Source organism: Mesoplodon bidens, assembly GCF_964165515.1.
Source record: "Mesoplodon bidens genome assembly, chromosome: 11".
In the NCBI taxonomy this organism is placed as follows: Eukaryota; Metazoa; Chordata; class Mammalia; order Artiodactyla; family Ziphiidae; genus Mesoplodon; species Mesoplodon bidens.
Window position 1 is genome coordinate 31,592,795 of NC_138167.1, and position 26,756 is coordinate 31,619,550.

Here is a 26,756-nt window from a genome sequence, read left to right on the forward strand (position 1 = left end):
AGTCCATTGATATGTCCTGGTCCTTTCAGCAGAATATTCTCGTTTCTTTGCTGACTTCTTGGATTGTTGGCAGTTTGGTCCAGTTCAGAAGTCAGAAAACAGGACATGCAAGGCAGTTCCTCTGGAATACCTGCTCCAGCTCTATTTTAAATGGCTCCACTTATATCATCTTCCATGGTATCAATTTACTTGATTTGTGATATGTTTCTACATCAGTGGATGTTTAAAAACATTTATTTCTAAAATTTCAGTAAAGCCAATATGACTTCAATTGTGGAAACAAATCCCTTAAAATTTAAACACCAATTTTTTAAAAAAGTAGAGTCCTTATCACAATTAAAAATAAATAAATAAGGTTAAAAAAAAAAAAAAGGAAAGTAGGATCTAGATCAGAACTGTGTCCGGCATAGCCATTTAGCAATAATGTGGAAAGGAAAGCGACCTTGACCAGCTGTGTCAGGAGTCTCTTGCATTGCCACTGCAACCCTCTCAGCCAGGCATCAAAGTATTTTAAGTAGGAATTTGGCTGTGGTCCTTAACTCATTTTTTTAAACAAATATTTATACAGTGCAAGATGTCTGAAAGACAGCCTGATCAAAACATACAAAGTCCCCGCCTTTTTGGAGCTTTCAGGGCAGTGAAGGAGAAAGTCTAGAAACAAACAAGTAAATATATAATTGCAAATTGGAATGAAGATTTGGAAGGAAAAGAAATGGGTTCTTAAAAGAGAGACTAACAGGGCTTCCCTGGTGGCGCAGTGGTTGAGAGTCTGCCTGCCGATGCAGGGGACATGGGTTCGTGCCCTGGTCCGGGAAGATCCCATATGCCGCAGAGCGGCTGGGCCCGTGAGCCATGGCTGCTGAGCCTGCGCATCCGGAGCCTGTGCTCTGCAACGGGAGAGGCCACAACAGTGAGAGGCCCACGTACAGCAAAAAAAAAAAAAAAAAGAGAGACTAACAGAGGGGCATCTGGATGTAGATGTAGACACAGCCTTCCTGAGATCTGCATTAGGGGAAGCTATCTAAGCAGAGGGTGGGGAGAGCTTTCCAGGAGACAGAAACTCTGACAGTGACACCATGAGTAATGATCACTTGATTACTCAGAGAGCTGCAGCGTTTGGGGACATGTTAATATTTTCTTGTTCATATATGTGTCACTGCACAACAGTTTAGTATTTTGCATAGGGCTGTGTTCTCTGGCCTTTAGATTGACAGCTCTGTGATGAAAGGAAATGTCTTCCATTTCTTTCTGCTTTCCTGGGTTTAGCACAGTGTGCTGCACACAAAGGACTCTTGACTCACGCTACCCACTGAATAAAGGACTATTTCTTTGAGTCTGCCTAGTTGGGAAAGTCCCCTTGGTTAGATTGCTTCACCCATGGATTTTGCATTCCTAGCATCCAACAGAGTGTCTGCCATAATCAGTGCTCAATAAATATTTGTGGAATAGTGAATAAAAGACCAAGTGGATGAATAAATTTTCTACTACATTCAAATGTCTATTTCCATGTGTCCAGTGAAACCACTCATTTAGTCATTCAGTCATTAAATGAATAATCAATGAACAGGGCGTGCCAGGCATTGTGCCAGGGCTGGGGGTACAAAAGTGAGCAGAAACAGACAAGACCTTGCCCTCGTGGAGCTTACAGTCTACAAATTACAAAAGTCAGAGGTAGAAAATTAATCAAGCACATATTGTATTTTCTTTATTGTCAGGAGAGACTAGGCACAGTGTCACATCTTGATTTAGCCACATAATTTCCAGAAGCCCAGAGCAGGGCTCCTTGGTGAGTTGAAGCCAGAGTCTACTATTCAGGCTAAGGTACAGATGGTGAAACCCTGGACTGGGGTTGGCCTCTTATAAGAAACACGGTTCTGCTGCAATCCAGAGGACAGAGTGCCCACAACCAGGGAGTAAGTCTGATTTCAAGTGACAGCGACTTTTGGAGCCAGGGTCCATCCTTCGCCCAGTGCCTGCAGATTGGGGTGGTGATGAACTGAGAAGCAAAGCAGAGAAGATTCCACAAAGAGAGGATTAAAGAGATGCCGCGGGTCATAGGAATAAAGACACAGACCTACTTGAGAATGGACTTGAGGATATGGAGAGGGGGAAGGGTAAGCTGTGACAAAGTGAGAGAGAGGCATGGACATATATACACTACCAAATGTAAGGTAGATAGATGGTGGGGGGCAGCCACATAGCACAGGGAGATAAGCTCGGTGCTTTGTGACTGCCTGGAGGGGTGGGATAGGGAGGGTGGGAGGGAGGGAGACGCAAGAGGGAAGGGATATGGGAACAGATGTACCTGTATGACTGATTCATTTTGTTATAAAGTAGAAACTAATAAAAAAATAAATTAAAAAAAAAGAGATGCCGCGGGTCAGCATCAACATCTCAAGAATGTGCCATGGGTGGTCTCACTGCCCTTGTTTCCAGGAAGGTTGCCCTTTCCCATCAAAGCTGACAGTTAGGTCCCCTTACTGAGGGCTGGGGTGGAGGTGAGGGAGTGGAGGGGTATCTCAGGCCAGGTTTGCTTCTAGAAAGGGAATTACAACCTTCCTGCTTCTCTGCATAGATTTGGCAGTAGGACACCATCCTTTTGTAACCTCCCTATCAGACCACCACAGAGGTTAGACTAGCCACTCAACAACCAACCTACACAGAGGAACTTGTGCTGAGTAGACTGTTCAGCTTCAAAGCTCACTGCTCTTTGTTTATATCGCATTTAGAATAAAACAAAAGCTTCATAAAGAATCAATGTATCTCGGACTGCTCACATTGAGAGAGGAAAAAAATTTTTTTAATGAATTTATTTATTTTTGGTTGCGTTGGGACTTTGTTGCTGGGCACCAGCTTTCTCTAGTTGTGGTGAGCAGGCTTCTCATTGCAGTGGCTTCTCTTGTTGTGGAGCACGGGCTCTAGGCGCGCAGGCTTCAGTAGTTGTGGCTTGCAGGTTCTAGAGTGCAGGCTCAGTAGTTGTGGCGCACGGGCTTAGTTGCTCCGCAGCATGTGGGATCTTCCCGGACCAGGGCTCGAACCCGTGTCCTCTGCATTGGCAGGAGGATTCTTAACCACTGTGCCACCGGGGAAGTCCGAGAGAGAAACTTTTTAGCAGAATTATTCAGAGAAACTCCTTTCACTGAGCTGATGGCTACTGTTCCTTCCTCAAATGATAGATTCCTGTCTGTGACTTGATAGCTTCTAGTTCTCCAGACCCAAAGTAAAGAGGGATACATCAGATATACTACACACACACACTATGCGTTTATGTGCACTAACAAGAAAGTTTTACCTATTGAGTGATTGTTTTCTAAAAAAGAGGCTCTAAAGATTACAAGTATAGGTTCCATGGCCATACTGCCTGGTGTTCTAGCTCTGACACCAACTCTCCCATTCTCTGCATGCCCCAGTTTCCTCATCTATAGAATGGGGATAACAGGATTATTGCAAGGATTAAATAAGTTAATACATATACTGTTATTATTGTTAGTGATAATAACATGGGAATCCCTCCTAAAGGAATTTTAAGGGCCATAAAAAATAGTGCTGTTATCCAGTCCTGACTGCCTTCTTTCTTGTCTCTCTCAAATGCTAAGCTCTTCCCTGCCTCAGAACTTTGGCCCTTGCTGTATCATCTTAGAAACCTCTTCCCCAGTCTTGTGCATGGCAGACCCCCCTTCATCCTTGAGCTCTGGGCTCAGATGTCACCTTCTCAAGGGGCTTCTTAAAAGCAGCCCCTCCTCCATCCCTCGAGACTGTCTATCACATATTCCTTTTTTTTTTTTGGCTGTACTGCACGCCATGCGGGATTTTAGTTCCCCGACCAGGGATCGAACCCCTGCTCCCCTGCAGTGGAAGCGCAGAGCCCTAACCACTGGACCGCCAGGGAAGTCCCCTACATTCTCCTTGTTTATGCTCTTCACAGAGTCGATCATGCTCTGAAGTCACCCCTGCTTACTTCTCTACTTGTCGATCGTCTTCCATCACTGGAACTTAAGCTCTACAGGGGCAGTGACATTGTTGTCTTGTTTGCCATGACATCCTGAAGGCCTCCGGCAGCGGTTCTCAAAGTATGGTCCATGGACCTCCTGGAAGGGTCTTGTAAGGTCAAAAGTCTCTTCATAATAATAGTAAGACTTCCTTTGCTTTTTCACTGTGTTGACTTTTGCCCTGATGGTGCAAAAACAATGGTGGGTAAAACTGTTGGCCCCTTGGCATGAAGTCAAGGCCATGGCACCAGCTGTACTAGCAGTCATGATATTCTTCTTCACCTCCACAGGAAAAAAAAGCCAGTTTCACTTAAAAGTCACTTAAGAATGTCCTTGAAGAAGCAGTCAAAATTATTTATTTTATTTAGTCATTACCCTTGAGTACGTGACTTTTCAGGATTCTGTATGATAAAATGGGAAGTACACATAAAACACTCTGGCCGTACACTGAAGTATGTACATTGGTTATTTTCAGGAAGAACTCACTCCTGATTGAGTTATGAGCTGGAGTGAAGTGCTTTTTTCATGGACATAATTTTCAGTGGAAAGAACAACAATAAATCATGGACAGGAACATGGAACTAAAGATGTGGTTTTGAGAATTACCAGGTTAGAACTGATAGTGAAAGATAATGTCTAATAAGTATCTGACACTGGTTTACCCACTGGCTGACACACAAGCTTTCTGCTCTCAAGGAGCTTCCTTTTTTTTTTTTTTTTTAATTCTTTTATTTTTGTCTGTGTTGGGTCTTGGTTGCTGCACGCGGGCTTTCTCTAGTTGTGGCAAGCGGGGGTTACTCTTCGTTGCGGTGTGCAGGCTTCTCATTGTGGTGGCTTCTCTTGTCGCGGAGCATGGGCTCTAGGCGTGCAGGCTTCAGTAGTTGTGGCTCGCGGGCTCTAAGGCACAGGCTCAGTAGTTGTAGCGCATGGGCTTAGTTGCTCTGCAGCATGTGGGATCTTCCCGGACCAGGGCTCGAACCCGTGTCCCCTGCATTGGCAGGCAGATGCTTAACCACTGAACCACCAGGGAAGCCCCTCTCAAGGAGCTTCTAAGAGAATAAAGAAAGAGTAGAGGTCAGGATTGAGGTTTGCTGAATATTCGAAGCTAGGGGCAAGGAAGAAAAAGAGAAGTCAACAGGAAACCACTTAGGAAATGCATTAGTTAAAGAAACATTTCTGCAAGCAGTATTGCTTATTATTAGCAAAGCAGAGCGGTTATGGGCTGCATGCCAAGATGTTCAGACAATCCTCTTATAACTGTAACTGTAATGGTTTTATCCAGCAAAATGAGATTCTACTCACACTAATACTACTTTAAAGGATCTTGCTTTTCTTCCTTTAGTAGAGAATCCTTGCTTGCCCAAAGAATTCTCAATACGAGAACATCCTGAATTAATGGGCAAGTGCCAATACCACAGGTATCCCTAATTACGAACACTTTGTCAGATTCACAATAAGAATGACAATTAATTTTTCATCCCTGTGTCACATACATCGTTGTATTCATTCCAAAAGTGACTTAAGTAGATGTATAACTGATTCGCTTTGCTGTACAGCAGAAACTAACACAACATTGTAAATCAACTAATCTCCAATAAAAGTGAATTTTTAAAAAAGTGACTTACATTTAGAGTGCAATCACAAACCTTATAGTTTTTTTTGTTTTTTTTTTTTTTTTCGGTACGTGGGCCTCTCACTGTTGTGGCCTCTCCCATTGCGGAGCACAGGCTCCGGACGCACAGGCTCAGCAGCCATGGCTCACGGGCCCAGCCACTCCGCGGCATGTGGGATCTTCCCAGACCGGGGCACGAACCTGTGTCCCCTGCATTGGCAGGCGGACTCCCAACCACTGCGCCACCAGGGAAGCCCAAAACCTTATAGTTTTAAAAATAATCCTCTTAATAAACTCAACTTGCATTTTTCCTTCCCCAAAGACACTGGCCACAACCAGAGTTTAAACAAGACTTTCTCCCGTCATCCATGTTGTGACTGTGCATGCATTCTGGGTTAGCCCAGAGTCTGAGGCTGCTGAGCCTCAATCAGTGCCCTACGAGGCAGATGCTGGAGAAAACAAGTCTCATTTTCATAGGCTGAGGGAAGCAAACTGCATTCCTTCAACCTCAAGTGTCATGGAGAAAACTCTTCCAATTAGCAAAGAAGGCTCCCGGAAAAGCATATGGAACATTTTTAATTTTAATTAAAATTTTAGAAATTATGCATTGAGATTTTAAAATAAAATTTTAGAACTAATTTAAATAGAAGGAGTAACAGATCTAGGACAACCAGCTGTTCCACATTAGGAATAATATTAGAAATTGGGGCCAGAGAAGTGGCCCAAAATGTCCCTCTTGGTCACTCCATGTTTAGTAGCAACCCATATTTATTTATTAATCACATGTATGTATGTATGTATGTATGTATTCATTCTTTTAATCTTCCTGAGAAGTTCTGCAAATGACTTCACCATTTCCCTCCTCCTGAGCTGTTTTCCTCACGCTTTGCTTACATCCTTTCTGGTTCCTGCCACATATCTTGGGTCAGAGAGTCCACTCCTAAGACTTCTAATCTCACCTGTAGTGACTTCCAAAGCCTCCTTGAAGCACAAGATCACCTGGTTCAACACCTGTACCTTGAAATCTGATCATTCAAGATTCCAGTCCAGGGGGACTTCCCTGTTGGCACAGTGGTTAAGACTCTGTGCTCCCAACGCAGGGGGCCTGGTTAGGGAACTAGATCCCACATGCATGCCGCAACTAAGAGTTCACACAGCACGACTAAGGAGCCCACGAGTGCAACTAAGGAGCCTGCCTGCCAACAACTAACGAGCCCACGTGCTGCAACTAAGGAGCCCGTGAGCCGCAACTAAGACCTGGGGCAACCAAATAAATAAAATAAATATATAAAAAAAGATTCTAGTCCATTCTCAGCATTAAGTATCCCAAAATAATAAAAGATGGCTTAAATTGTTTGTTTGTTTTTGTTTGTTTATTTATCTTTAGGCCATGCAACGCGGCTTGTGGGATCTTAGTTCCCTGACCAGGGATTGAACCACTAGGCCACCAGGGAATTCCCTGTTTTTATTATTTTAATAAATGCACACAAAACAAAAAACTCTTCAGGGCTTCCCTGGTGGCGCAGTGGTTGAGAGTCCGCCTGCCGATGCAGGGGACACGGGTTCGTGCCCTGGTCTGGGAAGATCCCACATGCCGCGGAGCGGCTGGGCCCGTGAGCCATGGCCATTGGGCCTGCGCGTCCGGAGCCTGTGCTCCACAACGGGAGAGGCCACAACAGTGAGAGGCCCGCGTACCGCAAAAAAAAAAAAAACAAAAAACAAAAAACTCTTCAACCTACCAACCATTTATACCATCTCTGTTAATCTTTACTGTTAAAGGTAAAGGTTCCACTAGCACTTGAAAAGAATGTGTGTCCTCTGCTTGTTGAGAAAAGCGTCCTCATGAAACCTATTAGACAACTTTACTCTCAGGCCACTTGCTCTATCCACTTCTGATAGAGGTGTGTTAAAAATCTCGATTATCCTTTTAATTTTATTATTGCTTGTTATGTTGTTCATGATTGTTTTCTCTCTGTCACACTTTATCTTTGCTTTTTTTCCCCCCTCTTTTCCAACTTTCTGTTGAAGAGATGCAAGGGAGGATCTGGATGCCTTGTTCCAAACTCCTGCTCTGATGGAAAAAAACCCAGTAACTTCTGGCACAAATGTACTTTTTTTTTTTTTTTTTTTTTTTTTTTTTTCGCGGTACGCAGGCCTCTCACTGTTGTGGCCTCTCCCGTTGTGGAGCACAGGCTCCGGAAGCACAGGCTCAACGGCCATGGCTCACGGGTCCAGCCGCTCCGCAGTATGTGGGATCTTCCCGGACCGGGGCATGAACCCGTGTCCCCTGCATCGGCAGGCGGACTCTCAACCACTGCGCCACCAGGGAAGCCCACAAATGTACTTTTTGAAAGTGGAGAAATAGATTTAGCCCCTCATGCACTCTCCTGCTTTGCCTACGTGAAGTCCCGAAGTTTGTCAAAGGATGATGAGTCCTCATCCTTCACCTGTCACCTCTGCGTTTCTGGCCCTTCCTGAATGGGAGAATGGAATACAGGAGCAATGAAAGACAGGGAGACCGGGAGGGTGAGGCAGATCACAAGCAGCTCCTGTCGTTTTTAGTGGATAATTCAACCTTGGATTTTAGGGATAGCTCTCTTATTCCTCCTTCTCTCTCTCTCTCTGCTTTCCTTCCTCTAAAGTAACATTGAGGTTTAGGGGGAATTCTTCAGGGAATTAATAAAAGCTGCTGTAGGGAAATGCATTCATTCATCTGTCAAGTATTTAAGTGCCTGCATTTGTATATATCAATGAATAAAACAGACCCCTATCTTTGTGAAGCTTACACTCTGGCGTGGGGACGGACAGTAAACCATAAATATATGCCTATGTTAAAATGGTACAGTATAAAGTTACAAGTTCTATGGAAAAAAGAAAAAAGTATAGGGCAAGGTAAGGAGAGTCCAGATTGCTGGGAGTGAGGGTGAGGTAGGCCTCATGGAAAACGTGAGGTTTTGAGGAAAGACTAGAAGGAAGTGAGTTCGCCACACAGACAACAAAGAGCGAGCTTCCCAGGCAGAGCTGGAGCAAACATCCCAAGCTGTGAGCACGCCTGCAGCGTGCAGGGGCAGTGTGAGGGCCAATGGCGGGGGCAGAGGAGGGGCTGAAGGGTGACAGGAGGTAAGGTCATACGCTACACAGCCCCGAGGCCCCCCCTTGGATTTGGATTTTTGAGTAGAATGGGGGCATCACTGCTGGGTTTCAAGCAAAGGGGTGACACGACAGGACCTCTCTAGCTGCTGTATTGTGAACTGTGGGGAGTTAGGGTAAAAGTGGGGAGATCCTTTAGGAGGCCATTGCAATATAAGTGGAAATGGATGAACAGGTTGGATTCTGGATATGTTGGGAAGGTATCGCCAACCAGCCTGCCAGACTGGGCAAGAAGGTAAGAAAAAGAGAAATGTCAAGAATGACTCTGAGATTTTTCATTCGAGCAAACGGTAAGGGAATGTTGCAGGAGGAGTGGGTTTGGGGTGGGGTAAGATCAGTCTGGTTTTGGGTGTGTCGGTTTGAGATATCTATTGGACTGCCCGGCGGAGATGTTGAAGAGGTCATCAGACTAACGAGTTGTGGATGAGATGCCCCAAACTTTCCACTGCACATGCTCTTCTTGTCCCTCCACTAAACTCCAAGACTCTAGTGGGCAGGGGAGGTCTGGGAATTCAAAGCCCCTAAGAGAAGACCTGCGGTAAGCCAAGTAACCGAGAGGCCAGGCTTTAATCACAAAGCTCCTCATAACCAACTCACCTCATGGCCCAAACTCCGGCCATCTCCTTCGTATTCTCCCCACATGGGCGGAGGCAGTCCTGCACGAACTGTTTGAAGATCAGTTTTTTACTTTCAGTCCATTGCAGAGTGATACTTTTGTAAAAGACAAAATCAAATGCCTGGCTATCATAGCGGTACCAAAGTGCTATAGAAGTTTCTCAACACTTATTCTCAATTTCTGTACTTACTTTCTTTGAACAGGTAACAAACTGCTCATGGGTTGGCACTGGTCCACAGACCATACCTTGAATGGCACTGACCTAGAGGACTTTTGTGGCCCGCACGATCCAGGAGTAGTTCATAAACCCTGCGATAGTCATTATTTGAGTGAACTTCATTTCTAGCAGGTTCTAGATGTTCATCTTGACTTCCTGATTCCTCTGACCCCTTAGGGCAGGGAAATTCAGACTGTCCCACTTGGATGTGCATCTTCACACCGGGAAAAAGGGGGAGACCAAGGTTGGGTTAGAATGGAGATAAACATGACAACATTCAAGAACCCATGATGAGAGGCCATACTTCTCCAGAGCCACACAGTGCTGTGTCAGGGGAAAAGTGGGCAGAAGTTTTAGCTCATAGTTTCCTTGGCAAAATCCCTGAGTTTCAGAATAGCACTGAGCTTTTTCGAGGTGTAAGAAATTCACAGGCTTGACACCCCTGTGAGGAATGCTGTTTGAGTACAAGCACTGGATGTCCTCAAGATGTTCTTTGATTACAGAAGAATGGTCCTCTGTTTGGCTGAATTCTCCATGACAATCATTCTGTGATAATAAGCAGACATTTCCTTTCAGCACACACGTTCTCACCAATGTCCATAGTCCTGTGTGGGCACTGGGAGACCCTCTAGTGAAGTTCCCTCTTCCTATGGTTTTATGGAGGTCCTGGACCATTATTAGAGTGAGTTTCTCCTAGGTCCTCTTATTGAATATCTGTAGAACCTTCATATTGATGCCCGGCTCCAAGACCTAGGCATGACCTTGTAGTCATTGGTGATACTGCTTCCTTCATCTACCAACTCAACTTGAAGAACTGGGGGAAGTAGTGGGGATGAGGTAGTGACTGAAGAGGTGTAAGGTTGCTGGGGCAAGGGGAGCATTGGGTAATGGGAGATGACCAAAGTCAGGGAGCACAAAGAGGATGGTGGAGGGCAAGGTAGGCCACCTCCCACTTGGTTGGAAAGTTTGTTCCTGGTTGGAACTGGTTCACTCACCCCAAGCCAGCAATAGCCCCATGTTTGGACCCCATTCATGAGTCCCCAGGTCCATCAGATCATTCCCTCTCTTCCATCCACCTCACTCGCTAGGGTTTGGTGCTCTATGGAATGCAAGGATGGCTGGCGTCAGGCTAGCCACTAGCCTATTTTCACTTTTAACCAGTTACATTTACTTATTGCTTCCTGGATTGTAAAATCTATCAGATAGATCAAGTCCTCCATTTTTACCCTCAAAAGTTCACTGGCATACTTTTAGCTGCAAGTATCAATTAAAAGTGGCTTAAACAAATCAGGGTTTAGTTCCATCTAGAATAAGAAGACTGGAGATAGGCAGCTGATGGCATTGCTTAAGCAGCTCAGTACTTCTGGATCAGGTTCTTTCACCACTCCTTTACCAATTAGCACAATTCTAGATATCCATGTTCTGTGGATGTGGCGGCATGGTAATAAGAGAATTTAGCATGTCTAGCCTCTAGAGGGTAGGTATTTGGTTAGGAAACCAACTGTGTCTTCCACAGCATTTTTGCCGATATTTCTCTTATAATGTTTTGGTAAGTTGTATAAAGCATTCTGATTCTAACAAATATGGCCAAGGCGTCACTCCATAATTCTCTAAGAACTCCAGTCCCAAGGTTAGTCTTGCTTCCAAACTCCAGGCAGAGAAAAACCTGGAGAGTCTGCTCATTCCTGTGGTAAACTGCAGTTCTGGATATCCCAGGAGATCTCAACAGACTAGTTGATTTCGAGCCTCCCAACTCTTGGGTTAAGGCCCACCCATCACTCTCCTGCACCGAACTGCTGGCTCTAATTTTAAACTGAGAAAACAGGAATTGAGAAAACAGGAAACTGACTTTTTGGGGGGAGTGTAAGAACAAACAGGAAAAAAATGAAGACATTTGGTTGATACAGATCATTTGATTTTAAAAGGAAAAATAATCTCATGTAGGTAACAAAAAAATTCAAAATTTAGAAGTGAATATGAATCTAAAACTGCTCTTAAAAAATAAGTCCTATTTATTTATTAAAAAAATTTTTTTTGACTGTGCTGTGTGCTAATTGTGGTATTGGTATTTCCTAACCAAATACCTATTCCTGTTTTTGTTCCCTGACCAGGGATCGAACCCGTGCCCCCTGCAGTGGAAGCATGGAGTCCCAACCACTAGACTGCCAGGGAATTCTGATAAAGTTCTTTTTAAAAAAGGCATAGTCCTGGTTGGTTAAATAAATATGCAGGCTTGTTCTTGTGGTATACCTAGTATTTATGAGATATTTTTAGTTAAACAGAAAAATGTGAATTACTATGGTTTGGGTGATACGCTCTTTGCCAAATTAAAAACAGTAGAGCAAAAAAATCCTCCAAATACCCATAAATAATTAGTTGAATTGGCATTAATTCACCTCCCAGTGATTTCATGTGAAGTGTAAAGCAGACTGGATAAATCAAATGAAACCATGTCTTCTAATATAACAAATATGAAAATTAATGTTTTGCATAGACTTTTAAAAAACAATATATGAGTAATGAAGTGCATATGAACAAGAAAACAGTTCCCATAAGGACCAAACAAAACCTTTCTCATTAATTTAATCTAATAGGCTCTCAATGTAAGTGAATGAGAAATTACAATTTTAATCTGAAAAAGCAGAATCAGGGGATTTTGAAGATGGAGGGTCCCCTGGAAATCACCTGGATCCAAGCCCTCATTTTATAAATGAAGAAACTGAGACCTAAGGGGCAAGGGAGTTGTCTAAAGCCAAAGGCCACCCTGGTCAAAAAGGCAGAGTCTGGACTGGAAGCCACGATCCTATGTCTAAGCCAGCCCTGCTCCCAAACAGACTGGCGTTTCTCTTGGCAGGTTTCTTTCCCCTTTGTTAACCTCAGCTGTGACAGAGACAAGAAAATGCGTAACTGATCACCCCTTAGTGGGCTTGCAAGATTGTTTTTTTCAAAGTATGCTGGTGGTTCGCAAAAGTTAACTGTTGATTTTATTAATAGCAACCCACATTTCAAGTATATTCAGGAGCCAAAAACAAAACTTTTCAGAGTAAAAGATCATCCCTGTTACAGAAGTATGTGCACTTCCTCCAGGGTTACACAGGGATATTTGGTGCTTTACAATTTTAATCCTATAATAATAAATTAGCATTATGAAAAAAGTCGTAGACTCACATACAAAAAGCCCCCATTCATGTCAAGCAACATTCAATATTGCTTGAAATATTGCAGTTCTGCAATAGCAACAGAATTGTCTATACCCTGGGATCCATTTCCTTAACTCTCACACACTGACCACTCAGATTTCTCCAACCCACTCTTTGCCTCCACCACGCCACTGAAACAGCTTTACTAAGGTCCACAGTAAACTGTCAATAAATACAGTGGTTATTTTTCTGTGCATGTCTACCCTGACCTCTCAACAAAACTGTCACCTTTGGCCATCCTCTCTTCCATTATATCATCATCCTTGTTTTCCTCTTACCTCTTTGACTCTTCCTTTTCAGTTTCCTTTGCAGAATTACCTACCACTGCCAGTATATGCTGGAGTTCCTGAAGGCTCAGTTGTAGACTTTTTGCATTATACTGTCTTCCTAGGTAAGCTCATCCTGGTCTATGCTTTCATCCTCATCAGGCAGACTCCAGTAACTACCCATTTATCTCCACTGCAACCAAAACTCTCCTGTCCCCAAGAAGACATACAGATGGCTAATAGGCACATGAAAAGATGTTCAATATTGCTAATTAGAGAAACAAATCAAAACAACAATGAGATATCACCTCACGCCTGTCAGAATAACCATCATCGAAAAGTCTACAAATAACAAGTAATGATGAGGATGTGGAGAAAAGGGAACCCTTGTACACTGTTGATGGGACTGTAAATTGGTGCAGCCACTACAGAAAACAGTATGGTTCCTCAAAAAACTAAAAATAGAACTCCCATAGGATCCAGCAATTCCACGCCTGGGTACATATCCGGAAAAAAATGAAAACTCTAATTTGAAAAGATCCACAAACCCCAATGTTCATAGCATTACTATTTACAGTAGCCAAGATATGGAAGCAACCTAAGTGTCCATCGACAGATGAATGGATAAAGATGTGGTGCATGTGTATACACACACACACACACACACATACAGAAAATGGAATATTACTCAGCTATAAAAAAGAATGAAATTCTGCCATTTGTAGCAATGTGGATGGACCTAGAGAATATTATGCTTAGTGAAATAAGTCAGAAAAAAAATGAATGTATATAGCAAAACAGCAACAGACTCACGGATATAGAAAACAAACTAGTGTTTACCAGTGGGGAGAGGGAAGTGGGGAGGAGCTCCTTAGGGGTATGGGATTTAAAGAAACAAACTACTATGTATAAAATAGGTAAGCAACAAGGGTATATTGTATAGCACAGGGAATTATAGCTATAACCTTGTAATAACTTTTAATGGAATATAATCTGTAAAAATACTGAATCACCAAGCTGTAAACCTGAAACTAAAATTGTAAATCAACTATACCTCAATTAAAAAGAAAACACTCCTGACTTCTAGACCTGTATATTTGATTACTTGATTAATAATTTTAATTGGATTTCTCAAAGATTCCTCAAAATCGAGATGGCTATGTAGGAACTCGGGCTCCATCCTCCCCACCCCAACCGTCTTCTCGCGTTTCCTACCTCAGAGAGGGGCCCATCCTCTTTCGAGCTGCCCAAATCAAACACGTGTGATTCTTGACTTCATCCCCTCCCATGCCCTCCATTTCCAATCCATCTCAAGTCTACTTGATCCCATCTACTAAATCCTCTTGATCTACCCACTTTGTCATCTCACCACCACCCCTTCAAGCTATCAGGTCTCCTAGCATCTCTCTGGTTCTCTTCCAACTGTTTCAAAACGAAGGGGTCGACCGTGATGACGTTCAGAACACTCCCTTCTTGCTCTTACTGGATGCCTAACAACGCCTACAAGGTATTCTATGGTCCGAGGCTGGCCTTCCTTTCCAGTCTTGTGTCATACCACATCTCCCCTTCCCTAAATGTAGCCGTTATGCTCCATCCTTTTTGCAGTTCTTTAAACTCATCATAAACTCCTCCAACCAATGGGCCTTTGTATGTGCTATTCCCTTTTATCAGAATGCAATCCCCCTCTTTGCTTAGCTAACTTCTATATGCCCATCAGATTTCAGTTGAGTTGTCCTTTCCTCATGGACACCTTTGCTGACAGCCAATCCTGGGCCAGATTCTTTTGTTACATGCTCCAGAGAACCATGTTCTTTTTTTTTTTGTGGTACGTTGTGGAACACAGGCTCCGGACGTGCAGCCTCAGGGGCCATGGCTCACGGGCCCAGCCGCTCCGCGGCATGTGGGATCCTCCCAGACCGGGGCACGAACCCGTGTCCCCTGCATCGGCAGGCAGACTCTCAACCACTGCGCCACCAGGGAAGCCCCCATGTTCCTTTTACTATTTGAGTTTGTAATAATAAACTCACATTTTAATTTAATTAATGTCTATCTTTTCTGCTAGACCAATATTTCTTAAGATCACAGGGAACACAGGAGTGTCTTTGCACAGTGCCTAGCACAGTACTTGGCACAAAATATATGTTCAATAAAACTTTGTCGAATGAATGAAATGATCATTGTATTCATGATGTTAGCAAGTATAATCCAGTTCAAGTTTGGAAACAGAAATGCAAAACAGAATCTATCTAATAAATCTGGTCTTCATTCGTTTAATCAGACTTTCTCCTTTGGCCATTCTGCATATTCATTCACCCAACAACTATTCACCGATGGGGTCAATGTGGAGTGCTCGATTAGTGCTGTTGCTTTTAAGTAGATTTTTTTTAGAAAAGATGACCACTGATTTGAAACTAGCAATATTTAAAAAGTATTTTTAAAAACGCAACAGGAAAAAGCTTGCTTCATTTCATAGAAAAAGATTTCTCCTTTATGTTATTTTAAAAGGGAGATGAGGATTTTGTTTCATTAGATGCTGCATATTTGGGAGCTGGACAGGCCACTGTTACCCCTGCATATACACAGATGCCATCCTTCTTCTGCCGGTCCTAACATGCAACTTGAAAGTAAAAACATCAGGTTCTCTTTATTTATAATAGGTAACAGCTGAGGTCCAGTCATCGAATATACAATAAAAAACAAGTGCAGTTACATCCGTAACAAAAGGACAGCCAGCATGTTTTCTTCCATAGCACTGCATTTCTGGTTTGTCTCTATGGTTGGTCCTTATGGTCTGGTACATTTTTTCCTCCAGGAATCTCCTTTTCAATGGGAAGATGGTCTTCAGGGCAAAAAATGTTTATCAGACTCTAGTTCCAGGAGTACATATTTTATTCACTTATAAATACGTACGCCCCCATGCTATCTTGTTCCAACCTTCCTTGCATTCCTATTGACATCAGTCATTTATTATAACTCTCCCCCAACATTTATTACAAATCCCCTCCCCAAGTTGTATTTACAGTTAAGAAGAATTTGTACATGGCACAAATCAACTCAGCTGTTAGTGCACAGAAGTCACATAATCCTCTGGAACACTGAAATACTTTTCTCCAGCTTTGGGGAAATAATTATATGTTAATTTAAACATACACAGAGAACATTTCTTAGACAAACATAACTCCTGAGGTCCATCTGGCAAGACAATCTGCTTTGTATTTCTTAGCACAATAAAATGTATCTTTGGAAACGGAGAAGAATCAAAAGTATTTAAAACAAAAACAGAAAACCACACATAAAAATCACACAACAGATTGACTGATACATTGAAATTCTGTCAAAATAAGATTTTCAGTGAGGCTTTTCACTTCAAACAGTCCAGGAAAAAAGTAATCCTAAAAGGCATATTTTCTACACGTGGCTCTTTGTCCTAAGTGTTGCGTTCTCACTTGAAGTTTCTAAACCATGTTTAGAAAAAGAATTATTTATTACAAGAGGGATTACCTGTTTCAGTCAATTTATTGTGAGAGGTTATCAACAACTGCTTTGAATTCTCAAATGTCAAAAGTTGGAAGGCAGAAATAGATTTTGCAATTAAATATGTGGCACAATTATTTCCTTAAGTATCATGTATTTCCCCTATAACATTTTTTTAAATTATCCCTTTAAAAAACTCATGGAACTTGTCAAATATTGACTGTTTCTCTACTTCTCCTTCAAATCTTTCCTCGTATCTTCATCAAGCTTCTGCTTAGTCTTTGATAAAATTTGCCTTGACTTGCTGCTCAAGAATTTTCCTCAGCCCCCTTAGAAAGGCTGACATAGTTCACTCCAAATCCTTCAGTGCCAAAGAAAGCTCCACGGATGCCTCACATGTGGCGGGTAGGGAATGACAGCAGGAAGGTAGTCTTAAGAAATTACCAACATGAAATGCTCAAAGAGGCCAGAAGAACAGTCACCAGGATAAGAAGAAACCTGCTCAACCCCTCCCATAATCTTTTCTTTGAGCCATTTAAACATGGAGCCATTTTGTTTTTTAACTTCATGTATAGTTTCTAGAGTTCACCGAGAGCTCAAAACAAGAGAATACCTACAGAAACTGTAGTTTTTTTTATAACATCTAACTTCTTACATCAATTTTCTACTAGAGAAATGGTACTTTTAGAACCGGATTTTGGCTTCTGGTCCCCTTTACTACACTCTGCTTTCTAGAAATGTTATTTCATATCTATAAATGAAAAAAGCAGGAAGTTACACTAAAACAACTAAAATATCAATAGAAATGCTAGCGTTCAATTCTGACTTGAATACTTTGGCCTAAATTATAACAGAGCTCACATTGGGGACCTCCTATGTGTCCTTCCTTAAAAACCACTACACGTTTGTAGTACAGTGATCTGAATTCCTTTGTCACCATTACAGACCTTTAATTTCATGTACTTCATTTGATATAACCAAACATTCTGTGTACTTCATAGAATCATCTTTGAAAAGAAGCATGAGCCATGTTTTAGAGAATTACGTTTTTTAAAAAAGGTACTCTAAAAGAGAAAGTCATATTTATTTTACTTTATTTTTACTTAAACTTTTTAAAAATTTTTGGCTGTGCCACACGGCTTGTGTGATCTTAGCTCCCTGACCAGGGATCGAACCTGCATCCTTGGCAGTGAAAGTGTGGAGTCCCAACCACTGGACCACCAGTTAAGTCCCAAGAAAGTCATATTTATGAATAAAATTTCCTTTGCTTAACTTCTTTCAAACCATCATTTAATGTATTTTGCCATATAACTTTTGTTTCATCTTTGAAAGTAACTTGCACACTTAATACTTTTTTTTTTTATCTTCTTCAGGCGACTTTCTTTTCTCTACGAAAACCTAATTAAGGACGTTGCACCAATTTACTCTTACTTCCTTCCTGTTCACTGAGTTTAATATGGGTATAGGCAAGAATGCCAAATAGTGTACATAACATGCCAAGACCCTGATTAATGGACAATGGATCCTGAAATAAAACATATCCTCCAAATAAAGTAATGCAGAACTTGAAGTGTCCAAACATGTTATAGCTGAGGTTTTTGGATAAGGATAAAAAAGAACGAGCTAGATGTTATACACACACACACACACACACACACACACACTCCACGAAGCAAAAGCTTCCTGTGCCTGGAGAGAAGGGCACGAAACGCAGACTAAACAGCGGCCCCACCCCTGCCCCCATCGCCCCGCCTCCCACCCTGTCTAAAGAACAGGAACTTCAGTGAAGTGCTGGCTTGATCCTAGCTTCTTCAGGTAGGTTTTAGCAATTAATCAGTCACAGGAGACCGCCTCAGCTCTCCCTGCTGACCTCTCCAAAGAAAAGGGGCTGCGGCACAAGGGTGGGGAAGGGATTCAGAACAAGGTACAGAGAAGGCCTTTTGTAGAGCAATTTGTGATGCTGTTTCATGGCGCCATTTCTAAACTCCCCTTGGCAAATCAGATGAGACGTGAAAGGCGCCAGACGGCTGACACAAGGTCAACACAGCCAGTGTGCTTAAGTTTAAGATGGAATCGGGGACAGGGGATGGAACACCACTGAGCCCCAATACATGCCAGGCACTATGCCAGGTGCATATATAACACCATTTTATTTAAGCATCACATTTCCCTTCACTGTGGTATCACTCCACCCATCTACAACTGTAGAGGCTTGAGGATTTTAAGTAACTCAGATCACAGACTTAGTAAGTGGCAGAGACAGAGGCCAAACATAGATGGGTCTACTTAACTCCAAAGTCCATGTTTGAGACGAGTAGACTGCCAGTAACTTGCTGCTGGATTAGGGTGTTTCCAAATCACTGTTCATTTAAAAGACAAACTAAAGACACACAAATGGTTCCTTTATAAATTATTCTCTTCCCATATTTTAAGTAGTTTTTTATATATGGATTAGTACTTTATTATTTTTTAGATGTCTGATATGTACCCATCTACTCTTCCTAAAAACAATACAAGAAAGAGCTACCACTCTGTGCCTCAGCATCATTGTGAGGATTAACTAAGCTAATATATGCAAGGCCTCGAGCACCCAGTAAGCACCCTATGGGTCAGCTATCAACAGCAGTACTTATGCATAATAAACATCTGCCAGGTGCTGGACACATTCTCTCAAGCACTCACCTAACTCTGTAGGTACCACAACCCCCGTTTCATAAGTGATGAGAGTGAGACCCGAGATCTCCCACAAGTCACGCAGGCCCACAGGCAGCGGCGGGGCCGGGCTGGCACACCTGGACCTGTCCGACCTCAAAGCCCAGCCTCCCTCCTCTGTTCTGAGCCCAACTAAGCAGCTTGGAAGTTGCTTCCGGGCAGGACAGCACGAGCTGAGTCGCCAGGGTACCTACGCTGGCCTGACCCAACAGGGGTAATTTTCCTGTGGGATGGAGGACCTTCCCAAGGATGTTAATTATAACCATGATAAACCAGGCTTCGTTTTCAATTACGAGCTATCTTCAAGTGAACCGGCTCCCGCACTTCAGCATTTCCTTACTCCTCAGCCTCGCTTTGAAGTGCTCATGATCTGTTAACAATATTTACACGAGAGGAAAGGCAAATTTAAAGAAATGCTCCAATGAATCCTTTTGTAAATTAGAAAAATAAAACAAAACAAAACAGTTGCAATCTATACCCGACATCTCCAATTCCTCTTTCTAATTCTCCATCTGCTCCGGTCAGCTTCCACCTGGACACGCTGACGTTCTCGTCAAAATCGTCAGTGCCCTCCACCCCACCACACCCCTTCCTCCATCCATTTCCAGCCTTCCTCGAGCTTGACCTGCCAGCGGCCTTGGACACAGCTGACTCCCCTTCCTCCTCACTTGGTTTCTCCACCCTGTCCTCCTTCCTTCCACCTTGACTGCTCCTTCTCTGCCCCTTCTGCCTAGCTCCTGTCATCTCTCCAAACTCTCAACACCGAGGTGACCCAGGACTCGGTCTTTGGGCCCCTCTTTTTCTACCACATCCACACACTACTGACTCCCTCCGGAATACCTCCAGCCGAGACCTCGACCTTTAACTCAGACTCGTTTTACCCAAAACTGAGCCCTTGGTCTTCCTCCCCGCCCCCAAACCTCCTGGGGGCTGTCCTATTTCAGTCTATGGCAACTCCACCCTGCCAGGTGCTCAGGCCCCAACCGGGTGGCAACCTTCTTTCCTCTCTCATTCTCCACATCCAGTCTGCCAATAAAACCTGCTGGCTCTACTTGAACATATATCCAGAACCCAATCACGTCTCACTATATCCACTGCGACTGTCCTGGTACCAAACCACCATGGCTTCCTGATGGTTTCCCTTCTTCTCTTGCCGCTTTCAGTACAGTGGTTCCCAACCAGGGGTGACTGTGTCACCTGGGCAAGGTCTGGACACAGTTTTGGTTTTCATAATTGGGGAAAGGGATGCTACTGGCGTCTAGTGGGTAGACGCCAGAGATGCTGCTAAACATGCTCCAATGGACAGGACAGGCCTGTCCACTGGACCAAAAAGGCCAATAGCACTGAAATTGAAAAGCATCCCCGGTCTGTTCTCAACACAGTAGCCCAGAAGGATCCTATTAGAACAGACAGAAAATCATGGCATTTCTCTGCTCAAAACTCCAACGCCGTCCCCTCTCACTTGGTGTAGGAGTCCTCGTGTGGAAGTTCTGCTCAGTCAGGCCCCCTGTCACTCTTCAGGGACAAAGAACCTACCCTTTGTTCTTCCCGCTCCAGCCACACAGGCTTCTTGTTCCTTCCAGCCTCTCACCTGCTGTCCCCTCTGCCTGGAACGCTACCCATCCTGCTCTGCACAGAGCAACCTCACTTCCTTCAGGTCTTTACTCAAAAGTACTCGTCTTGCTGAGGCCTTCCCGACTACCCTACGTAAAACTGCAACCCTGTCCCCAACATTTCACATCCCCTTTCCTGTTAGCATTTAACACAATCTAGCCCTGTATATGCCCATTTCTTATTTTTCTTGTTTATAGCCTGTCTCCCTCCCCAGAACTTAAGCCTGTGAGAGCAAAGATTTTTGTCTCTTCGGTTCACTACTATATCTCCAGTGCCTGACAGACAGTAGATATTCACTATGTGAATATTTATTAAGTCAAAGAACAGTTTATAGTGGGCATTCAATAAGTACTTGTTGACTGAATGAATGGACGCTCTGAGTCAGGGCACATGCTTGGATGCCTTGATCTGGCAGCATATGGCGCACAAATCCTGGGGCTACACTACCTGGGCTCAAATCTGGACACCACACTTCTCAGCTGGGTAACTCCAAGTGAGTTATTCAACCTCTCTGTGTCTCTATTTCCTCTTCTGTAGAATAAAATGATAGAATTTATCTCTTCGAGCTGCTGTAAAAACTAAATGCTTAATACACACAAGATGTTTGGAACAGTGCCTGACACAAAATAAACATTTATTAAGTGTTGTTTATTTTTTAATTTTTCAAAAATATTTATTGGGATTCCCTGGTGGCGCAGTGGTTAAGAATCCACCTGCCAATGCAGGGGACACGGGTTCGAGCCCTGGTCCGGGAAGATCCCACATACTGCAGAGCAACTAAGCTCATGCGCCACAGCTACTGAGCCTGCACTCTAGAGTCTGTGAGCCACAACTACTGAGCCCACGTGCCACAACTAATGAAGCCCGCCACCTAGAGCCCATGCTCCGCAACAAGAGAAGCCACCGCAATGAGAGGCCTGCGCACTGCAAGGAAGAGTAGCCCCTGTTCACCACAACTAGAAAAAAGAAAGCCCGCATACAGCAACAAAGACCCAATGCAGCCAAAAATAACTAAATAAATAAATTAAAAAAAATTATTTGGTTGCGCCGGCTCCTTAGTTGCGGCACGTGGGCTCCTTAGTTGTGGCATGCAAACTCTTAGTTGCGGCATGTGGGACCTAGTTCCTGGACCAAGGATCGAACCTGGGCCCCCTGCATCAGGAGCACAGAGTCATAACCAATGTGCCACCAGGTAAGTCCCCAGGTATTGTTTTTTTAAAAAAATTATTATCACTGTTATTTACTGATAGTTGGCAAATATGCTGCTTTTTTACTTTGTTGACATCTCGGTGTTCACTCATTAAAAGCAAAATGTTAAAAATGGGCAGTTGAGTTTGATTCAGACATTCAAGTCATGACTCCACTTCTTGATTTGAAGTAATATTGAGAAAAGCAGGCACACCCATAGCCAGACAAGTACAAAAACAAGCTCAAAAGTCAGAGCAACTGGTCTGAAATTATTTTCTGTTATTTGGATTAACCACACCTTTACCTTATTATTATCGAACTATCGAGAACTGAAGTGATGGAAAACATAAGTATCCACCCCATTATTCACTCAACAAATATTTATTTAACCCCACTATGCACAAGGAATGGTGCTCTATGTTAATTCTGATAAGGGAAAAGGTCATCTATTCCTTAAGAAAATTCAAGAGCATTTATCATACAGAAAGCTAACCCATTTCCCCACTTCACAGTTCTTTAAATTTCCACAGACTCTAGTAAGAGACTAAAAATAACTCACTCTACTCAGTTTAGGCCATGCAATAGAGAGTGTGAGACTCAAATAAGGAAATCAATGTGACAGAGTTTTGGAGAATATAAAAGACTACGCATTTGTAAGTTGTTAGGAAAAGGATACGTGACTGGTGAAGTGTTCCCAATGATCCAATAAATCGATAAGTTCACCATGAAAGCTATTACTCCAGAGAGCAGGACCATCAGCTACAAATAAACCAGAAGAATCATTAATGCAAAGCAGCTGCAATCATTGCAATCATCAAGTGAAAGTACACTTCATCAGGCACTTCTATCAACCATTAAAAACAATATTTTTAAAAAGAGAGAATCAAGTTGGGAGAAAGCAAGAACTGAGGGTTAAAGAGCAGAATGAGCAGTATTCACAAATGTAATTTTGTCAACAAAATGCAATGGAAAATACTCCAACAATATCCTGCCTCTGTAAATCTCCAGATTCATTTTTCTTATCTATCCAAAGAAAAATTATTTTGTAATAATTTCTTATTATAAAAGTAATATATATTCATTACAGAAATACCAGACAATAAAGATGAGCAAGAAGAATATAAAGAATTCTTTTTTTTCTTCTAGTTTTATTGAGATATAATTGACATACAGCACTGTGTAAGTTTAAGGTGTACAGCATCATGATTTAATTTACACACATTATGAAATGATTACCACAGCAAGTTTAGAGAACATCCATCATCTCATGTGCATACAAAATTAAATAATAGAAAAAAAGTTTTTTTCCTTGTGAAGAGAACTCATAAGGAATTCTTTAAATCTCAACCACTCACCACTATTAATACGTTGGTATATATCCTTCCAGATCTTTTTTCCGTTGAATTGTTCATATTTATTCTTATTTAAATTCAATCAGTAGGTATTCATCAGGTGTCTACAAAACTAGGCCAGGCCTTGTAAGGAACACAGTGGGTTCCTGCCCTCAAAGATCTTAGAAACCGCTTGAACATGTGATAAAAATCTTGATAATCATAGCTTATACTTATATAGTACTTATTATGCACCAAGAATTGTTCTAAATATTTTACATATATTAACTCATTTAATCATTGCAAACAGCCATGAGGGAGTAAAATATCTTCCCTTTTTACAGACAAGAAAACAGAGCACAGAGAGGTAAAGCAACTTGCCTAAGACACACAGCCAGTAAGTAGAAGGGCCAAGGTACTGGAGTCCCTGCTCCTAACCTGCCCTGCCATGCTACCTCTTAACCACATGAAAGAGAGAGTGCAATACAAGATGAACAGCTCAGGCAAGAAAAGAAAATGAGTCCTGAGCTCTACCTCGTTAATAGGCAAACAGACTATAGGTTCTGTAGGACTCTAGACAGGAGATGTCCTTCTGGGCTGCGATAGCAAGAAAAGTCTTTGGATTTCAAAGGCATGTTTTGATTAGAGAAAGAAATAATGGGGGCAGGAAACAGTACGGGTCAAAGTATGGAGGCGTGAAAGCTCTGGTGTGTGCATGGGATGGCGAGTAAACCGACTTGGCTGAGGTGGCGGACCAAAGCGGCTGTACCACTGTAGACACACACAGCATTCTGTCCAAACGTATCCCACAATTTCATTTTAAAAGTTATAAAACCATTTTCTATTTCTGAAGTAAGAGAATCTAGAGAAAATATTAGTTACAATTTGAATTAGTAAGAAGTTTAAATTCCAAAGAAAATGTCATATTTGAAGATTCTTTCTGTCCCATGTGGGTTTTCTCAGTTTTTAAATCAGTGCAGTCAGAAGAAGACCAGGGCAATTGGATTTGCAGCCTATTTAGGGAGAAAGAGTAACACCTTATTTGTTTTACAACAGTGAGTTCCATTAAATCTTCAACTAAGAGAAACTTGCTCCTTAAAGATCTTAAAAACTGTTTCTAGAAATGTGTCCTTGTTAATTTTATTGAGTTCACAGAATGTCACATGCCTATTTCTTGATGACCTGGCACATCATTAAAAACACAATTACATGTTCTACTTTGAGGCAATGATGCCCTCTAGGGACAAGAAGGAATGCAGGTGACTTTCCCTTATCCAATGGCCTCAGACTGCTGTGCTCTTGTTTCTTTGACCTTTTTTATGGCCTTTCTGCTGAGGTCCTCGTTTTCAAATCTGTCAGAGGGCCAGTCACATAAAGCCTCTCCCCTCCTAGTCTAAGGTGCTCAAGCTGCAGTGGTTGATAGGCAAGATGACCAAGATGGGTAACTTTTGTAAAAGTAAGAGGAGATATTACCTGAGAGATGGTCCAGTGATTTCTACCTTGGGAAAAAAGTGCAAATGCTAAAGTATATGAATTTGAAACAACTATCAATCTGCTCACAGGCAGCCTCACAGGGTGGTTAAGAATGTGGACTTTGGATGTGGAATGCATGGATTCAAAATCTGGCTCTGCTGTGGACCTTGAGTCAGTTACTTAACGCTTTGTCTCTCAGTTTCCTCATCAGTAAACACCTAATAAAGTTGTTATGAGGATCAAATAAGTTAATATTTGCAAAGAGCTTAGAATAGTGCCTGAAGCAGAGTAAGGGCTATGCAAGTTTGATAAATCAACACCACCAGCAAAAAAGACGTTCCCATTGACTGTGTTAAAAGTATGGGAAGCAGAAGTTCCTTTCCTAAATAGGGGGATTATACTTTCTAACTTTATTAAAAAAATATCCCCAAAGTACAGGTCCCTTTGATCTGGCAATTCCACTCTAGGACTCTATCCCATAGAATAAAAAGTACCAGTTCATGAGGACACATGTACAAGGATGTTTACTGTAATACTGTTCATAGTGGTTAAGAACTGGAACTATTATACAGGTACTGAAAGAATGATTTGAAGGGATTTTCATGGGACATTGTTAAGTGAGAAAAGCAAGATACAGAAAATCATGTGTAATATGATCCCACTTCTGTAAAAAAACCAATGTGTAATTTATGTGTACATACGTGCATGTGTGCCTGTGTTGTTGTATGTGTTTACATGTGGGTATGCATAGCACAGAGAAAAACACGGAAGAACAAACACTAGAATGTTAACATGACTTATTTCAAGGGGCAGGGGTGAGGTAATGGGATGTTGATGTGTGTATGGGTAGGAGGGCTGAGGAAAAGGAGTCCATGATAAAAGCTGCCTATATAGGGAATTCCCTGGCAGTCCAGTGGTTAGGACTCCACGCTTCCACTGCAGGGGGCACAGGTTCGATCCCTGGTAGGGGAACTAACATCCCACATGCCATGCAGCACAGCCACAAAAAAAACCTCCCGAAAACCCAGCATATATAATACGGTTACATACATATGAAATTAAACATACACACACATGCGTGTTGTCTGTGTATATGAAAGAGACCCATGAAATGATCATCACCAAAACGGTAAAGGTGTTTATCTTAGTGTGGCAGGATTTGGGGAGACCTTCACCTTATAATTTTATGTATGTTCAAAAATGCATACAATGAGTATGTACTACTTACACTGTTACAAGAAAATCAACAAAGTTATATTTTCATTATTTAAAAAAAAAAATGCCCAAACTATTGGTGGGCAATAGCCTGGTGGGCTCAGCACAGTAACCAGACATCAGAAGACCTGAATTCTAGTCCTGATTTGGCCACTGACTGGCAATTTAACCCTAAGCAAGTCTCTCAATCTTTCTGTGCCTCAGTTTCTTCATTGAATGAATAATCCTTACGTTGCCTCCCTTAAAGGGTGATTATAAAGCCTAAATGTGAGAATGGATCTGAGCTAGTGCACTGCAAACTAAAAGTTGCATTAATAATGGAGAAATTATTATTATCTTGTTTCTTAGACACCAAAACAATTATAACTTACCAAAGCAGAGACCGACCAGGGACCAAACATTCCTCCTTCTGCGAACACTGGCTCAAAGAAGGGCACGGCGACCAGCAACATGGCAGATGACATAGGGGCCTGGTAGTACAGCAGCTGCATCGAGTTTACTTGCAATTCATGCTGCTTGGCTCCTACCCACTGAAAATTAGGAGAGAGAACGAGTTAGGCAGAAAAAAATAGCATCAGTCAACAAACAAAAGATGCAACTCTAGCCACAAATGTGGGAATGTGAGGCGGGGCGGGGGGAAGAGGAAATGCCTAATGAGTCTACAAGATTTCAAAGATCAATAATATATACGTATATCCT

The 26,756-nt window shown here is 42.4% G+C and overlaps 1 protein-coding gene across 6 annotated transcripts in view; it reads right to left on the reverse strand.

The window, feature by feature from the left end:
- Positions 1-26,756, reverse strand: part of SLC35E3 (solute carrier family 35 member E3) — a 53,084-nt gene that overhangs the window by 20,863 nt on the left and 5,465 nt on the right. For 2 of the 6 annotated variants that reach the window (XM_081248559.1, XM_081248555.1), the window contains 3 exons: positions 26,429-26,587; positions 22,715-22,797; positions 15,669-18,113 (listed from right to left, as the gene is read on the reverse strand). In XM_081248559.1, coding sequence (XP_081104685.1) covers positions 17,927-18,113; positions 22,715-22,797; positions 26,429-26,587 — 429 coding nt within the window. In that variant the 3' untranslated portion in view covers positions 15,669-17,926. Of the gene's footprint in view, positions 1-2,785; positions 3,075-4,288; positions 5,039-9,348; positions 9,417-15,668; positions 18,114-22,714; positions 22,798-26,428; positions 26,588-26,756 lie in introns of those variants that run through there. The other 4 variants (XM_081248557.1, XM_081248560.1, XM_081248558.1 and 1 more) reach the window with 4 other exon arrangements.